General features: G+C 57.2%; 1 protein-coding gene across 1 annotated transcript; it reads left to right on the forward strand.

Annotated features, from left to right (window-relative positions):
* The first annotated feature begins 2,742 nt into the window (after positions 1-2,742).
* On the forward strand, positions 2,743-15,696 carry PITPNA (phosphatidylinositol transfer protein alpha). The gene is made up of 12 exons (XM_034424487.3): positions 2,743-2,974; positions 3,941-3,971; positions 6,618-6,763; positions 7,651-7,742; positions 9,278-9,285; positions 11,495-11,569; positions 12,004-12,087; positions 12,536-12,613; positions 12,751-12,861; positions 13,029-13,151; positions 13,264-13,332; positions 13,686-15,696. The coding sequence occupies exons 1-11, from the start codon at positions 2,955-2,957 to the stop codon at positions 13,309-13,311; spliced, it is 816 nt and encodes a 271-aa protein (XP_034280378.1). The 5' UTR covers positions 2,743-2,954; the 3' UTR covers positions 13,312-13,332; positions 13,686-15,696.

The raw sequence follows: 15,696 nt of genomic DNA on the forward strand, positions 1-15,696 counted from the left end.
TTCCCTGCCACTTTGACAGTAGCCCCCTCCACCTCTGCCACCCTTGTAGATGGCTGCATTGGCCCAGCCGGTTTCTCCTCGCCTCTGGTCACTTGGACCTGGAACCTCAGCCTCGTGGTCCTCCAAAGGCCTGGCCCCCTCCCCCTGGTGCACAAGGCCTTCTCTTCTGGGAGACCCTCACACCCTGGCTTCTAAAGAGCTTTTTCCATGGAGATTGCTACAGTCCTAGAGTGGAAGCCATGCAGGGCCAGGCCATGGGCTCTTGTGCTGCAGGGGGGAGGGGGGGCTGTGCCAACCTTCTTACCCTGTGCAGAATTGCTTTCCCAGACAAGCCAGGAGAGGAGAACCCTGCCTGCTAAGGTCCCACCAGTGGGTCTGTGAGTCTGGGGACTTCTTTGGTGGGCTTATGGGCTGGCTTTTCTTTGGGACCTCAGGCCAGCAGCCTCAATGCCCCTTGCTATTTCCTCACGCAGCTACCACGCTAGGTTGGGAGAATGGGATTGTCCCAGAGACCTTGGGGGGCCTCTGAGCCTGAGGGAAACTTCAAAACATCTCTATGGTCCCAGAGTACCACCCAAACCACTACACCATTGGAAGGGACTTGGAGGTCTTCTAGTCCAGCCCTCTGCTCAAACATTCCAATCTGGACAAAAGACTATCCAGTCTCTTAAAAACTTCCAGTGTTCAAGCACACACAACTTCTGAAGGCAACCCATTCTGCTGATTACTGTATCTTTTGGAGTATACGACGCTCCGAAGTATAAGACACACATTAGTTTTTGGGGAGGAAAACAATTTTTTTTTTCTGCCTCTGCCTGCCAGCATCCATCGGTATTCATCTGGCTAGCATCCTTGCAGCAAACATCAAACAGCCTGGCCAGCTTCAGCACGTTATTGCAGCCTGATTCAGCACGAGCAGCTGATTGGCAGTTAGATCAGCCTCCTGGAATACCATCAATCAGCTGTTCCTGGCCTCAGGGATCGCCACATCCCATTGCCGCCTCCGCGACGTGTTTTTTACCTCCACATGTTGTGTTTTTGGCCTCTGCACACTCTGTTTCAGACCCGTTCCAGGCTGCTGGGATTGCCACAGCACATCGATGTTGATCAACGCCTCCGCGCATCGCGTTTTCAGCCTCCGCATGCCCCGTTTTTGGCCTCCGTGTGTCGTGTTTTCAGCTGGTTCCAGGTGGCAGGGATTGGCGGCGGTAGCAGCGATCCCCACTGCCTGGAACCAGCCAAAAACATGATGCGTGGAGGCCAAAAATGGGACGTGCGGAGGACAAACACGCAACACGCAGAGGTGGCGATCGGCAGCGATGTACTGTGGCGATTCCTGCAGCCTGGAAGTGTGCAGAGGCTGAAAACGCGATGCACGGAGGCCGAAAACGGCCAAAGGGTGGGAGATGGTGGGTGGGTGGGGCTTCAGCAACATTCGCTGTATAAGATGCACAGACATTTCCACCCACTTTTGGGGGAGGGGGAAGTGTGTCTTATACTCTGAAACATACGGTAATTGTTCTCACTGCCAGGAAATTTCTCTTTAATTCTAGGAGTACCCAATTCCTGCAACCATTCATCATATGTTTTAGCCTCCAATCCCACCCCCACCGCAAACATCTTTGTTGCACTTCTCTGCACTCTTCCTAGAGTCTCAACATCTTTTTTGTATCATGGTAACCAGAACTGGACTCAGTATTCCAAGAGTCAGCGCAAGCGGTATCAACACTTCCCATGATCTTGATGCTATTTCCTCTGTTGCTGCAGCCTAGGACTGCATTAGCTTTTTGGGGGGCTGCAGCACAATGCTGGCTCTTGTGGTAGTCCACTAGGACTCCTAGGGCCCTCTTGCAGTTACTGCTGTTGGAGTTTAAGCAGTAAAATCTGGCGGTTTTTAAGAAGACATCAGACGGCCATATGGCATAGAGTTTCCTGCTTGACCAGAGGGTTGGACTAGAAGACCTCCAAGGTCCCTTCCCACTCTGTTCTTCTGTATTCTGCATCCTTTCCATCCTGAAGCCACCCCCTGGACGCCCACCTTTTTGAACGTCAGCACACACAAGTGGACGGAGGACTCCTCTAAGACTCTCCGAGGGGGAAGGGGAGGGCTCTTCCTGGGGTCAGAACTCTGCATTCCCGTTACTGCCGCTCAAGGTAACTTTTTAGCAGTTGTCGCAATGCTGGCTCATATTTGCCTTGTGGTCAATAAGGACACCCAGATCCCTATCACGACGATAGTCTTGCGAGGTAGATCAAAACATCGAACTCCACAGGGAGATCTTGCAGGTCGCCCCCCCCACCCCCCAGCCGCCGCCGCCGCCGCCGCCGCGAGTCCCTCCTTCATAGACTTTCCCTTCCCGGGACTCTGACCTTCAAGGCGGCCTCTGTCCGGGCCTCGGGGCCGTCTAATGAGGCCCTCCCCGAACTCCCCCCCCTCCCCCGCAAGATCTTTTCGGAGGCGCCTCCCCTTGCAGGGACCCCCGACAGGCGCCCTTTGGGGCTGTTCCGTGGCTTTTTAATCCGGGCTCCGCTTCCGCCTCGCGCTTTCCTTCGGCGCCTCATCGGTTTGCATCGGAGCGTTTGCTTCCAAGCCGCGCCTCGCAGGGCGCTCGGCCGGCAGTGCGGCACTTCGCGCTCCACGGGCGCCGCTTCCCAGCTCACCGCGCGGGGGCGCTCGCCCGGCCCTTCCTCTCCCCGCCTGCCGCCGGCTAAGGGGAGCCAGGACGGCACCGCCCCCTCCGCGTGCGTGACGTCGTGCGTCGGACGCCGCGCGGTGACGCAAGGCTGTTGCCGAGGAACGCCGCCCGGTGCGCCCGCCTCCCCTTCCCCGCCGGAACCCCGAGCGCGGCGCCGGGGACGGAGGGGCCGCAGGGCGACGGACAGCCGAGCGGAGGGCGGACGGGCGGGCGGACGGGCGGCGGGGCCGCGCCGGAGCCAGCGGAGCAGCGTCCGCCATGGTGCTCGTCAAAGAATAGTGAGAGAGCGAGCGAGCGAGCGAGCGGGCGGGCGGGCGGGCGGGGAGTTCCGCGGGCGGCGGCGGCGGGAGGGAAACGGAACGAGGGGGGGGGAGGGTTTCGGCCGGGCTGGCGGCTCCCTTCCCGGGCCCGCAGGCGCCGCCTCCGCCTGACCGCAGTCGGGCGCCGAGGCGGGAAGCGGGGCGGACGGGGCTCCCCGGCCAAGGACCCCTGAAGGTCCCGCCGCCGGCCCGGCCTTCCCGGGAGACGCGGCGCCCCTCCGGTTCCTGCGTGACGGGGTGGGATTGGCCCGGAAGCCGCTCGGCCTTGGCCGCCCGGGACTTCCCGCTCCAGCCGCTCCCTCCTTGGCCTCCGTGGGGCGGCCTCCCCCGCCCGGCTCCCCCGCGTGACCTCCGTGGGGCGGGGGGGGCCCGGGATCCTCTGTCCCGGTGCGGTGTTGCCGGAGGTGGCTGCCTCGCGTGGCCCGGGCGGGCGGGCGGCTCCGCGAAGGGCCCGCAGCGCGGAGCAGCTCGCCCGTCCAGCCCCCCTCCGTCCCGCTCGCGGGGCTCCTCCGAAGCTTGGAAGCGCCGACCGGGCTGGCCTGAAGCAGCTTCCCCCTCCCCCGCCCGCCACCCTCCCTCCCTCCCTCCGTCCGTCCGTCCCCCGCTGGCGACCTTGTGGGTCGGTGCAGGTCCCCCTCTCCGCCGCCCCGGGCGCTGCCGCTGGGAGCCGCTTGGCCCCGGAGAGCCCCGCGGAGTGGTGGTGGGGGGCTGAGATGCCCTGCCGTGGCTTGCGCCATGAATCCTTTCCCTGGGTGGGTGGGTGGGTGAGGGCAGCGGCGTCTAAGTAAGCCTGTATTGTCTTCTTGGGAGCGGGGCGATGGTAACTCGGCTGCGGATCTCTGGATCGCTCCGGGCGGTGTCGGGTTGCCCCTCTTGCGGCGAGCGAGGCTGCTGCCTAACTGCGTTTCTTCTGCTCTCTTGCAGCCGCGTCGTTTTGCCTGTGTCGGTGGAGGAGGTAGGTCTTTTGTGCCTTCTTCTCTTGTCTGCTTTTATTTTACTTTCTAAACCAAGGTGTATAGTCACCCGACTCGCACACAGATGACTCCGGTTGGCTTGCAACATTAAAAAAAACAGTATGAACCCCCCTCCCCACCCCCCAGCAGCAGCAGCAGCAGCAGCAGCAACACAGTGGGATGGACCACTTGATCGGTTTCACGGGTGGGGGATTGCCCTCAGCCCATTGACAAAACCTTTTCTTCCTTGTCTTGTCAAACTTGTGGCTATTCCCAAAGCTGAGGAAAAATAAATGGAGACTAATATTCCCTCCCTCCTTCCTCCCCCCCCCGCCCCCTTCCCCCCGCTTTTAAAGACATCTAGCCAAACTTGAGGGCTTGCTGTGTGGTCTTTTGAAAACTAACCACGGCAGCTTCTGCCTTCGTAGGCAAGGAACTGCCGTAGATGCAGTAGGGGAACTATTAGGAGTGGAGGGGAAACAGGGAAATGAATTCTTCAAGCAATTCCTAGCAATTTTGGGGGAAGTTCTGATACACTTGTAGAAAGGGCCATTTGCCTGTGAGCCTTCTTGGGCTCAGAGGTGTGATCGCTTTTCTGCATGACAGCTCTCTGCCCAGTGTTACTGTCACTTTGCAAGAATTGTACAACCTCTTATGTTGGTTGTTTTCTTTCTTGAGCTTTTTTTATAGTCAGGAACAAGATTGCAAGAAAGTTTGTGTGAAACACGCTTATTGTATCAAAACTGGCTTCCTAAAAAAGCATTACTGTTCCTATTTGGGACTCTTGCTTTTTCTCAAGCACTGATTGTTGAAGGAAGTGGCCAGTAAACTTGAGGAATTCATTATCACATGATCTGGGGATAACCTCTCACTGGAATGGCTGTAAAAGTGGTTGGAAAATTCCTGGAGGACCGGATCACGCACCTTCCTTGAGGAAGTCTTTTTCTTACTGTTATTTTGTTCTGCCTCCCCCCACTAAAACCCTTTCTCTGATTTTGGCTCAAGTCTATCAGGTATCCAAGCTGGGCAGAATGCAGGGGAAATACCATAAGTAGGACATGAGTTAACATAGAAACAAAGGAATAAACCAACTTTTATAAATAAGTAGCTTTTCAGCGGGTCCCCTTCTATATCCCATCAACTGGCCCTGCAGTTGTTCCTAATTGTGCCTCCCTGATGGGGAGACATTGACTGTCTTTCCACCTGCACCTCTCAAGTCCCCTCTCAGACCACCCTACAACTCCCTGTTGTAACCCTTTGATTGACAGTGCCCTTCCAGTCATCGCCACAGAGTTATCACGTGTCTGGCTGTGTACTGCGGGCTGGAGCAGCAGGCCTCCCAATGCCAAGGGAGCAGCCGTGAGAGGTGTATGTGAGAAACGAAACGCTGGGCCTCGGCCTCATCCCGTAGGGCTGCGCTTATGCTCTTGTCTAGCCGTCCTTTGCCGTTCCTCCGTGTTTGTGTACTCACCTAGGATCAAGCTTCTCGTCACATAAACCTTCCCATTCTTCTAGTCCTCTAGATTGTGCCCTGAAGTGCCCAACCACAGTCTTCAAATATGTGTTGACTACAGTGTCCATAATTCCTGGCTGCCATTGGAGGAAGTCCACCAGAGTTCCTCCAAGGGAAGGCGCCCTGGGTGTGGAAGCCACTGCCGCAGCAGCAGCAGCAGGAGGAGGAGGCTCCCTGGCACCTCTGCTCTGCTTGAGGCTGTCACGGATGGGTGCCAAGGTGGACCTGCCTCTGAAGCCCCTGCCAGCAGGGCAGTTCTACAGGCAGGCTGGAACGCCTTATGGGCAGAGGGGATATCCTGGTCTGGCCTTCTTGACAGATGTAGAGCTGAGGCTGCCCCTCTCTTGGGCGCACCATGCAGGAGGCTTCTGGGTTTGCAAGAGCGATTGGCTGGTCTGGTCACTGAATTAGGCTTCGTTTGGGCACAGTGTATGAGCAGAGTGTCTGCTCAGTCACCTTCTGTGCTCCTACAGCTGCTACTCCTGTGTCCCCCTGAGGCATGGATAGGGGAGGAGGGGGCTTTTGCCAGAGCGGCTTGCCTCTCCCTCTGGAGCTAGGCTGCCATGCAGGAAGGGCAGGGAAGGGGGCTGGTCTGTTGGGACAGCGGCCCAAAGAGCAGAAGCAGGAAGTCCTCCTCCCCCTGTAAACAGCACTTGGGATCCCTGGAGGGTCAGGCATTGCCCTGAGGGGCCCAAGCTCCTCCTTGTTCTGGTGGGGCCAAAACAAACGGGGGGAGTGGAGGGGTGACCGGCAGCCTGACCTCTTCAGGCCTGAACTGTACCTTGCAGAGGGGGAGGAGATGCGCTGGGCAGGCGGTTCCCATGGAAACATCTGCTCTTCCTTAAGCCCCGATGCCCTCCAGCTGGCCTTGGAGCTCTCGGGCAGGGCTGGGGATGCCAAGGCTCTGCAAAGGGGGTGCAGAATCAGCTCAGGCGGACCTCCCAGCACCCCCAGCAGCATGGCAGTCGTTTGCAGGCCCAGAACTGCAGGATCCTGCCCCAGTGCCCCGCTTGTGCTTTGCTTCTCCCCACACCTCGGACATGAGCATCAGGTTCCCGGCCTGCTTGCTGGCTCGCTCTGTGCTCAGCCCTCCGGTTTGGAAGCTGCTAATTCTGCTGTGTTTTTCCTCCTCCAGTACCAGGTGGGGCAGTTGTACTCTGTTGCTGAGGCCAGCAAGAATGAAACTGGCGGGGGCGAAGGGGTGGAAGTGCTGGTGAACGAGCCCTACGAGCGAGATGGGGAGCGAGGGCAATTCACACACAAGATATACCACTTGCAGAGGTAGGTGGCATTGGAGGATTCCCCCCTTCACAGGAAAAGGCCGGGGGTACAAAAAGAGCCAAATCCAAAAAAAGCTGGGATATTCCTGGCTGCTTGGCATTCACACAAATCGGCCATCAATGCTCACAGAGGATAAACCCATTTACCTAACATTCAAAAGAGACAATAAAAAATCCAGGAAGGAACTAAAAATACCATCCCCTCCTGCATTCAGAGAAGCAAAAATCCACACCAGACAAACCATCAGGCAAAAAGCAATAATCAAGGAATCAATAAGGAGGAAATCGACCCATCTCAAAAAGCAAAAACAAAAAAACCCTGGCAGAGCAAGCACGGGCATCCCTCCTTCCCCCCGCATTGATGATGTTCTCTAGTTGGGTAATGAAACGCCTGCAAGGAAAACACCCGCTCAGAGAGCACCAAGGACCCCGCAGGTCAGCCCTGAGCTGCAGATACTTTCTCCCGTTGGGAGCGGAGGCTTTGTTCTAAGGGATTCCCCCCAGGCCTTTCCTCGGCTTCGAGCAAACCTCTCAAGCGGTGACTGCTAGTCCTGCCCACCTCTGACACTGACAGGTCCCAGCTTCTCTTCCTGTTCCTACGGAGACAACCTGCCGGTTTATAGTCAAGGGTGAAGGGGTTTGGTGCCTTCTGTCCCTAGGAAACCCTTTTGGTCCGGTGACATTGGGACAGGCAGAGGGAAGGCAGGGTGGCATCCGGGTGCCTGACTGTTGGGGAGGAGCTGGGGAAAACCTCCTAAGCGGAAAACCGCTTAGTCTTGAACCCCTAACCACCACAGTCGCTGGCAGCAGGAAGAAGAGCAGGTGGATCCCGTCGGGACCTTCTGCTGGGAGGCCTGGGTGAGCTCTGACCTCTCCTTTGTCCTGCAGCAAAGTCCCTCCCTTTGTAAGGATGTTGGCCCCTGAGGGTGCCCTGGACATTCATGAGAAGGCCTGGAATGCCTACCCTTTCTGCCGGACCGGTGAGTTCTGCCAGGGCGACTGCCGCTGTCTTGCTGGACTTTGGGTGGCTTTCCCAGGGGGCTTGGGGATGCCAGCCCTTTCCTCCGGTGGGAGGTGGGACTGGTGTTAGGGTGGTGTCCTATGTGGGTTTGCTCTGGGCAGCTGTTCGATGCTCTGAGCTACTTCAGAGAATTTCCACAGCTCAGGCTCAGCCGCTCTTCTGCCTACTCAGGGAGGGAGGAAAACCTCTGCCAGGGGCACGGCACCATTTCGGGGGAAGCCTGGCCGTTCTCTACCCCCCCTCCCCAGAGCAGCAACCGGCCTATGGCTGCTGGGCAGCCCAGAAGCAGCTACTGGGTCTGGGCTCGGCTGTCCTGCAGGAGCCCCTCAGCTCAGCCCTTCTGAGCCGGTGGCCTCACTGCCCCAGAGATCCTTCCATGCACAGCTAACCTGCTGTTGTGGCTCGGCTCTGCCCCTGCCCTGGCCTTTCCTCCTCCGCGCTGCCTGGCTTGCTTCAGCTGCTTGAGGCCCCGTGGTCTGGACAGTGGGAGCTGGGTCTTTAGCGCAGGGCGAGTCTAGGAGGGCTGACCTCCTGGATTAGCAAACTACAGGCCACCTTTCACCAGGAGCTACTGCAGAGGATGGAGGCTGTGTCCAGGGCTGGGAGGACTTGGGTCTGCTTGGAAGCTGCTGCCCTGCTGCTCACTGGAAGTTTGGCCTCCGCCTCTGCTTTCTGGGGTGTCCTCAGCCTTTGAGATGTCCAGGCTGCCTGCACCTCCTGGGAGGTGGGGCCCCTATGTGGCTGCTGTGTCTGAGCTCTGAATGTGAGGGCTGGGCTTGCTGCTGCTGCTATGACCGGGGTCCTCCCCTGCGAGAAGCGGGGGGCGGGGGGTGGCAGCCAGTTACAGGAGCTGCCACCTTCCCCTCAATCATGGAGCTTGGTGCCAGGGCATCCAATTACTGCCCAGCGCAGCCCTGGATTGGGTTACCTGGGTTGAGTTACCCATGAGTTAGGAGGGAGGGAGGGAGGGAGGGCCAGGGCTGTGGGGAGGGCCAGGCTTTTCCCCGGAGTGGTGATGGGGGACTGCTTACCTGCTGGAGAGAAAAGCTCTGCTGGTGTTGCCAATTTTCTCAAGGGGGGGGGGGGAAATGAATCCAAACCTGAAAGTGGGCCATGGGGCTGGGCTCCCAGGCAGCAACCAGAGCATGGCAGGTGGAGTCGGGGTGGGGGGATGGGCGGCATTGGATAGCGCACTGCCAACCCGGTGGGTAGGACCTCGGTTGTGCCTACCCTGTGTGGGGGTGGTGGAAGCTGACCTTAAAATAGGCTTCTTTGTGCGAGGCACTCCCTGGCAGCCCCCCACCCCGTGGGGTGCTCAAGCTGGGTGGGGGGCAAGCGGCAGAACTCCCTGCTGCATAGGATGAGGCGGGGACTCTGGCTAGGCTGGGCCCTTCCCGCTGATCAGTGTTGCTGGTGGGGGGAGCAGGCCAGGAGCCGTGGCTGCATCCCTGATTAAAGCTCTGTTTTTCTTTCCATGTCTCGGTTTTGGAGCAGTTATAACAGTAAGTAGAGCTTCCAGCCCCTGTTGGGTAAGTGGCTGGACTGCCAGGGACATGCTGGCCTCGGGCGCACAGCCGGCAGTACTGGATCATTTTCATAGTCTGGGTAAGGCAGGAAGCTCCCTTTCACTGTCTGGAGGACCCAGAACCGAGGTCTAGAGAGCTTTCACAAAAAAATTTTACTTATCAGTCAGCCCATCTCACTATCTGAGGTAACTCTTGGTGACTTATTATTTATTATTTATTTATTATTAAAATTTATATGCCGCCCTTCTCCCGTAGGACTCGGGGCGGCTCACACAATAAAAACCACAACAATAAAATACTAAAAACCAATCCGAATTTAAAATCCCAAAATTAAAAGCGTCATAGTCGGTCAGGGAATTTGCTGACTTCAGGCCAGCGCGGAAAGTGTGGAGATCGGGAGCCGTCCGGAGCTCGGTGGGTAACCCATTCCAGAGGGTCGGTGCGGCCACAGAGAACGCCCTCATCCTGGGGGTCGCCAGCCGACATTGTCTGGCCGACGGCACCCGGAGGAGGGCAGCTCTATGAGAACGCACAGGGCGGTGGGAGGCCAGTAGGAGGTGGTCCTGCAAGTACCTCGGGCATATGCCATGAAGGGCTTTATAGATAAGTACCAGCACCTTGAAGCGGATCCGGAAGGCCACTGGCAGCCAGTGCAGCTCGCGCAGGAGGTGTTGCACTGGAGTAACGGGAAGCTCCTGTAACAACTCGCGCGGCCGCATTCTGGACCAGCTGGAGCCTCCGGGTGTACCCCAAGGGCAGCCCCATGTAGAGAGCGTTGCAATAATCCAACCGAGAGATGAGAGCTTGAGTGACTGTGCGGAGGGCATCCCTGTAAGGCCGCAACTGGCGCACTAGGTGAACCTGTGCAAAAGCCCCCCTTGTCACGGCCGTTAGATGATCCACCAAGGACAGCCGTGAATCAAGGAGGACGCCAAGATTGCGAGCCCTTTCAAAGGGAGTAAGCAACTCCCCTCCCATCAAAAGTGACGGGGTGACTAGATCAGGAGATGCCGGGATCCACAGCCACTCAGTCTTGGAGTCTGAGCCTGTTTCTACCCATCCAGACCCGTACTGCCTCCAGGAACTTAGACATCACGGAAAGGGCATCCCTGGGTTGATCCGGGATGGAGATGTACAATTGGGTATCATCAGCGTACTGATGATACCTCACCCTGAAACTATGAATGAACTCACCCAGCGGCTTCATGTAGATGTTAAAGAGCAGGGGGGAGAGAACCGACCCCTGTGGTACCCCACAAGTGAGGGGTCTCGGAGAGGATCTCTGACCCCCCCGCCCAAACAAACTGCGTACGGCCCGAGAGGTAGGAGGAGAACCATTGTAAAACAGTGCCCCCCGCTCCCAACCCCCGGAGCCGTCGCAGTAGGATACCATGGTCGATGGTATCAAAAGCTGCTGAGAGGTCAAGTAGCACCAGAATGGAGGAACAACCCCCATCCCGGGCCCGCCAGAGATCATTCACCAGAGCGACCAATGCCGTTTCCCTGCTGCGGCCGTGCCTGAAACCCGATTGGTACGGGTCTAGGTAATCTGTTTCCTCCAGGAATTGTGGAAGTTGGTAGGCCACCACGACCTCAACAACCTTCGCTACAAAGCGAAGGTTGGAGACGGGACGAAAATTGTTTTAAGGAGGCCGGATCCAGCGTTGGCTTCTTGACTTATTTAGGATGCTGTGGGGGGATGGGCAGTTTCCGGGGAAGGTCATTTTGATCCCCTCGGATGGCTTGTGAGGCAAGAATGGGAAGCCTTCCAGTTTTTTTTTTATTCATCCTATTTTCCTTCCGTGGATTGGCCAAGACTTTCCTGTCCCTGCTCCTCACTTTCCTCCAGGCGCTTGGATCCTCTAGACCCTGCCAGTCCTCTGCCGGCTGCACCTTCCCAGCTCTGCAGCCCCCAGTTGAGCTCCTCTCTTAGAGCTGGAAGAGACACCTCCCCCCACCCCCGGGTGTGCCTGCCTGGCAGCCCTGCTCTCACCCTGGGGCTTCAGCCAGTCCTTTGCCGGGGGTCCAGAGCAAGGCTTCTGCAGCATTTCTGCTCTCAAGCCAGAGGGATGCTCCCCCCCACAAGTGCTCTCCGAAGGGAGAGACAGAGAGAGACCCTGGGCGTCTAGAGGTGGTTGCAGGCCTGGCCTCTCCTTCCCAGCTGAGAGAACTTTCTCCTCGGTAGAATGAGTACATGAAGGATGACTTCCTGATCAAAATTGAAACCTGGCACAAAGCAGATACGGGCATGCAGGAGAATGTAAGTGCTGGGCAGGGACTTGGGGGGTGGTCTGTCTTTTGGTTGCAACTACACGGGGGACCCTCCCTGGGGACTTTTCTGGCAGGAACAGGAGATGGAGGAGGGGAACAGGTTGTCTACTCCCATATTCCACCTTGCCCCACCTGGCTGATGAGTTCACTGTTCTGATGGGCTTTCAAGTCCTCCCCTCCTCCCCCGCTTTTTGCTTTGCAAGGAGGAAGGGGGCCAGATGACACCCAGCTGCTCTTTTTAAAATGTTGACTCCCATCACTTTTGATAGCAGTTTGTTCTTGCATGTTTTTCTTGAGGAATTCTTTTGCAATTGCTTCTCCCCCCCCCCCCCCCAATAAATCCACTTTCAGGGATATCCTGAAAGCTGCAGCAGAGGAGAGCCCTAGATGTAGACTGAAACCTGCCCCTCCTTGTTCCTGCAGGTCCATAAACTGGATCCTGAGGAGTGGAAGAACGTGGAGGCCGTTTATATAGACATTGGGGACCGGAGCCATGTGCTTTCCAGGGTAGGGCGGCAGCAAGGGGATGGGGGCGGACAGATCGACGGGGAGGATGGCCACTCAGGAGCCACCTGGCTGGAATCTCTGAGTTGCCCTTGGAGGCCACTCGCCTGCAATGGCAAGACTGGAGTTGAGAAGGGCATGCTGGCTTGAAATCCAGGTGGGTGGGGGGTTGCCTTCTGTGGAGCCAAAGTGGGGGATTGGAAGGCCTCTGTCCCGGTTCACGTGGCTTTACTGGCATGGAGCCTGCAGCCCCACCAGGCTGGAGGGCAGAGAGGAGGAGAGGCAGGAAGGAAGGGAGAAGGCCCACCCAGGCAAATGCAGGGAAGGAGGGTGGGGAGCGATCCCTCCTTAGAGATTCCTCAGAGCCTGGAAGAAGAAAAAAGCTTCGGGGTGGGGGGGGGTTGTCTCTTCCCTTTCCATAATCTTCTGGTTCCTCTCTTGTCCAACGCAGGACTACAAGCCAGAAGAAGACCCAGCAAAATTTAAATCGGTCAAGACTGGCCGTGGCCCTCTGGGCCCCAACTGGAAGGTAGGGAGCGCCTCTTGCTTGCTTGGGGTGGCTCTGGGACCTCCCTCGGAGTGTGTCGGGGGCCCTCCGGACAGCCCGGGCAGATCTCGGGAGGGCGGCCGTCCTGAGTGGTGGCCGGTGGCCTCTTGTCTTTTCAGAAGGAGCTGGGCAAGCAGGCCGAATGCCCATACATGTGTGCTTACAAGCTGGTCACGGTCAAATTCAAGTGGTGGGGTCTGCAAAACAAAATTGAGAACTTTATCCAGAAGGTGAGCAGTTTGTGGCAGAAGCTACCGGCAGTTCCCCGGCGGCATTTGTGCAGGGGCTGCAGTGCGCCTGGGCCCTTCGGGAGTGCAGCCCCACTTGCTGTGTGTGGCTGTGCAGGGACTTCCAGCCAGGCTTTTCAGCTTCAGGGGTTTTTCCCACTTTCTTGCAGCAAGAGAGGCGGCTTTTTACGAATTTCCACCGGCAGCTGTTCTGCTGGCTTGATAAATGGGTTGACCTGACAATGGAGGACATTCGTAGGATGGAGGACGAGACAAAGAGGCAGCTGGATGAGGTGAGCGCTTCAGGGACGAGCCTGAGGTGGGCTTCCCACCTGGACCTGGTTTTCTTTCGGTCTCACTCACCTTTCCAAGGACTGGAGGTGAACGGCCTTTTCTCTGCCGCAGATGAGAGAGAGAGACCCTCTGAAAGGCATGTCGGCTTCAGACGAGTAGCATGGATTCCTTGACCACACGGTATGTGGCCAGTGGTGCCTGCACTCGCTCCCAGGTTCAGAAAGAGGAGCTGCACCGGGGGGGTGGGGGGAGCTGTCTCCCTCATCGAATTGGACCCAGGATTTTGAAAAATAATTTTACAGGGACTCCAGATGGGGGTCTGCTGCTGGGGGGGGGGCGGGGAGAGGCCATAAGCTGAGTGGGGGCCTGAGGGCTGGCAGAGGGTCAGAACCAGGCAGAGCCTTTTCCAGGCAAGGTCCAAGATGTTTCAAGCAGCAGCAGCAGCAGCAGCCCAAACCCACAGCTGCTTGGCAGTGCCACTCGGCCAGCCTTTCAGCCCCTGGTTCACTCTCATGCCTTCTCTCTCCCTCTAGTTTGCTAGAGTGTCTCCGGGAAGGCCAAGGAACTCCACCCTCTTGACCAGCGGACCGTCTCTGGACATTCAAGCCCTCTTCCTCCAGTCGGCCGGCAACTTCTGCCCCCCTTGCTAATTCTAGTTGCCCTTAATCTAGTGAGCAAATCCTTTGGTCCTGAGCGCCCGGGCCATGGTGTCCGGGGAAGAGGTGGCCCTTCAGGACAGCTGCTTCTGTGACCACCCCCTTTCCCCAGGGAGGGGCACACACCAGTTCTCATGTGACTCTTTGATTTCCAAGTGGCAGGTTTTGTTGAAGTAATTTTGTGATGTGGTGATTTAAGAGTTCCTCAGCCCCTATCTTTGTTTCCCCTCTTCCGAATTCTGGGATGGCGCTGCACTTGTGGAGCCGGGAGCTCAGCACTGAGTGCCACAAATGCTGGGATCCGGAAGCCTTTTTTCTCTGTAAAGAATATTCTTGTCTTGGGTGCATCTCTGGCACCCTTGGCACAAGTGTGGCTGCTGGCACACGGTTTCCCCAATCACCTTGTGGTCTCCTCTCCTTACCCCACCCTGTCCTGAGGCCACCGCTGCTGCTTCTTTGGGGCTGTGCGTCCTGGAGTTCAGGAACAACAACAATGGAAGCCCCTCTCCACTCTGAGAGTGGGGAGGGTCTCACTCATCTGACCAAACCACATTCAGCTCCTTTTTTCCGGGGTTGCTTGAATTGGGGCTTGTGCTTTTGGAGGAGGTCCCCAAGCCCAGCCCTGGCGCTGGACTCCCCTTCAGACAATCAGATGAGCAAGGGGGAGAGAACATCCATCACAGTGGGGGGGATTCCATCCCTGGATCTCTGCCTCCCCCTCCGTAGCAATGTCGGAGGGGAGGTTAGAGTGGCCTTTGGGGAGGACAGAGGCTCCCCCCCACCCCCCCATGCTCTTCCCCATTCCTTGCCAGCCGATTCGTTTCTTGCCTTAAAGTGCAATAACCAAGGCTGTTCTGCTGTGGCCGAAGGGGTCTCCCTTGGCAGGGCCTCTGTGGCTTTTGTGTTGAGCCGAGAGGGCTTTTCAGGAAGTTGGCGGTTCCTGGGCACAGGAGGCAGAATTAAAGCGGGGCTGGAATGTCCCCGGCCGGCCAGGCCAAGTCCTTTGGGATCCGGCTGTGTCCCACTAGTCCTCCCTTTCCTCTGAGGCACGCGGGTGCCGAGTAATCCTCTCTCCTCCAAAACGCAGAGAACTACAACACAGAGAATTATTGTGTGGCTAAGAGGATCTGCTCAAACACATTACTGTTCCCACTCCTGCTTAAAAGATTTGGGTTTAACTCGGAGGCTTTCTGGCGGGTGGCAGTGCATCTCTGGGAACAGATGGTGACATTTTGAGGATGGGGGAAAGAATTAAAACGACTCTAGTAGGAAAAGGCAAGAATTCTTATTAAAACATAACTTCCTTGCTTAGCAGCAAGAGCAAGACAAGTGCAGATACCCCCCCCCCCCCGTGTCCTGCATTGGAGTTGACCCAGTGCGCCCCTCCCCAGCTGCAGCTGAGGCTCCTGTAGAGCCCCCTGTTCCCCATTGGCAGTGATGACTGCCCCCCCCTTGTTTCCTACCAAGGAGAGCGAGTGGCGATGGAGAGCAATGCAGCTGCTCCAGTGCGTTGCGTGGCATCTGGTTTCATGCTCCAGAATCCTCGACCCTGAAAGGGGCTTGTGGCAGGGGCTACGGGCCAAGTGCGGAGACACAAACAGCAGATTCCGCTTGCTTTGCATTGTGATGGTCGAAGCTCCAGTGGGTAAACACCCCTCCTCCCCCTTTTAGCATGCTCTTGTTTTTCTCTCTTTTCTGCCGAACCTGCAAGGACTCCCTGACCAGTCCAGCTGGGTTCCCCGTGCTATTTGTTTATCCGGCATTCGCTCTGTAGGATAGGTTAGATGATCTCCATTGTTTCTTTACTGTGAGTTGTGCCTTTTTTGGTCTCCCAATCTTCCAATACAGGCCTATTGGAATAACTCTTAATAAAATCATAGACAGAAGA

Source organism: Pantherophis guttatus, chromosome 1 (assembly GCF_059756535.1).
Source record: "Pantherophis guttatus breed Tessera chromosome 1, ASM5975653v1, whole genome shotgun sequence".
Classification (NCBI taxonomy): domain Eukaryota; kingdom Metazoa; phylum Chordata; class Lepidosauria; order Squamata; family Colubridae; genus Pantherophis; species Pantherophis guttatus.

Excerpts from the sequence above, each read along its gene's own strand:
- PITPNA (XM_034424487.3), top strand. The coding sequence starts at position 2,955 with ATGGTGCTCGTCAAAGAATA. Across the intron at positions 2,975-3,940 it reads ATGGTGCTCGTCAAAGAATA|CCGCGTCGTTTTGCCTGTGT; the intron begins GTGAGAGAGCGA and ends GCTCTCTTGCAG. Across the intron at positions 13,152-13,263 it reads CAAAGAGGCAGCTGGATGAG|ATGAGAGAGAGAGACCCTCT; the intron begins GTGAGCGCTTCA and ends TCTCTGCCGCAG.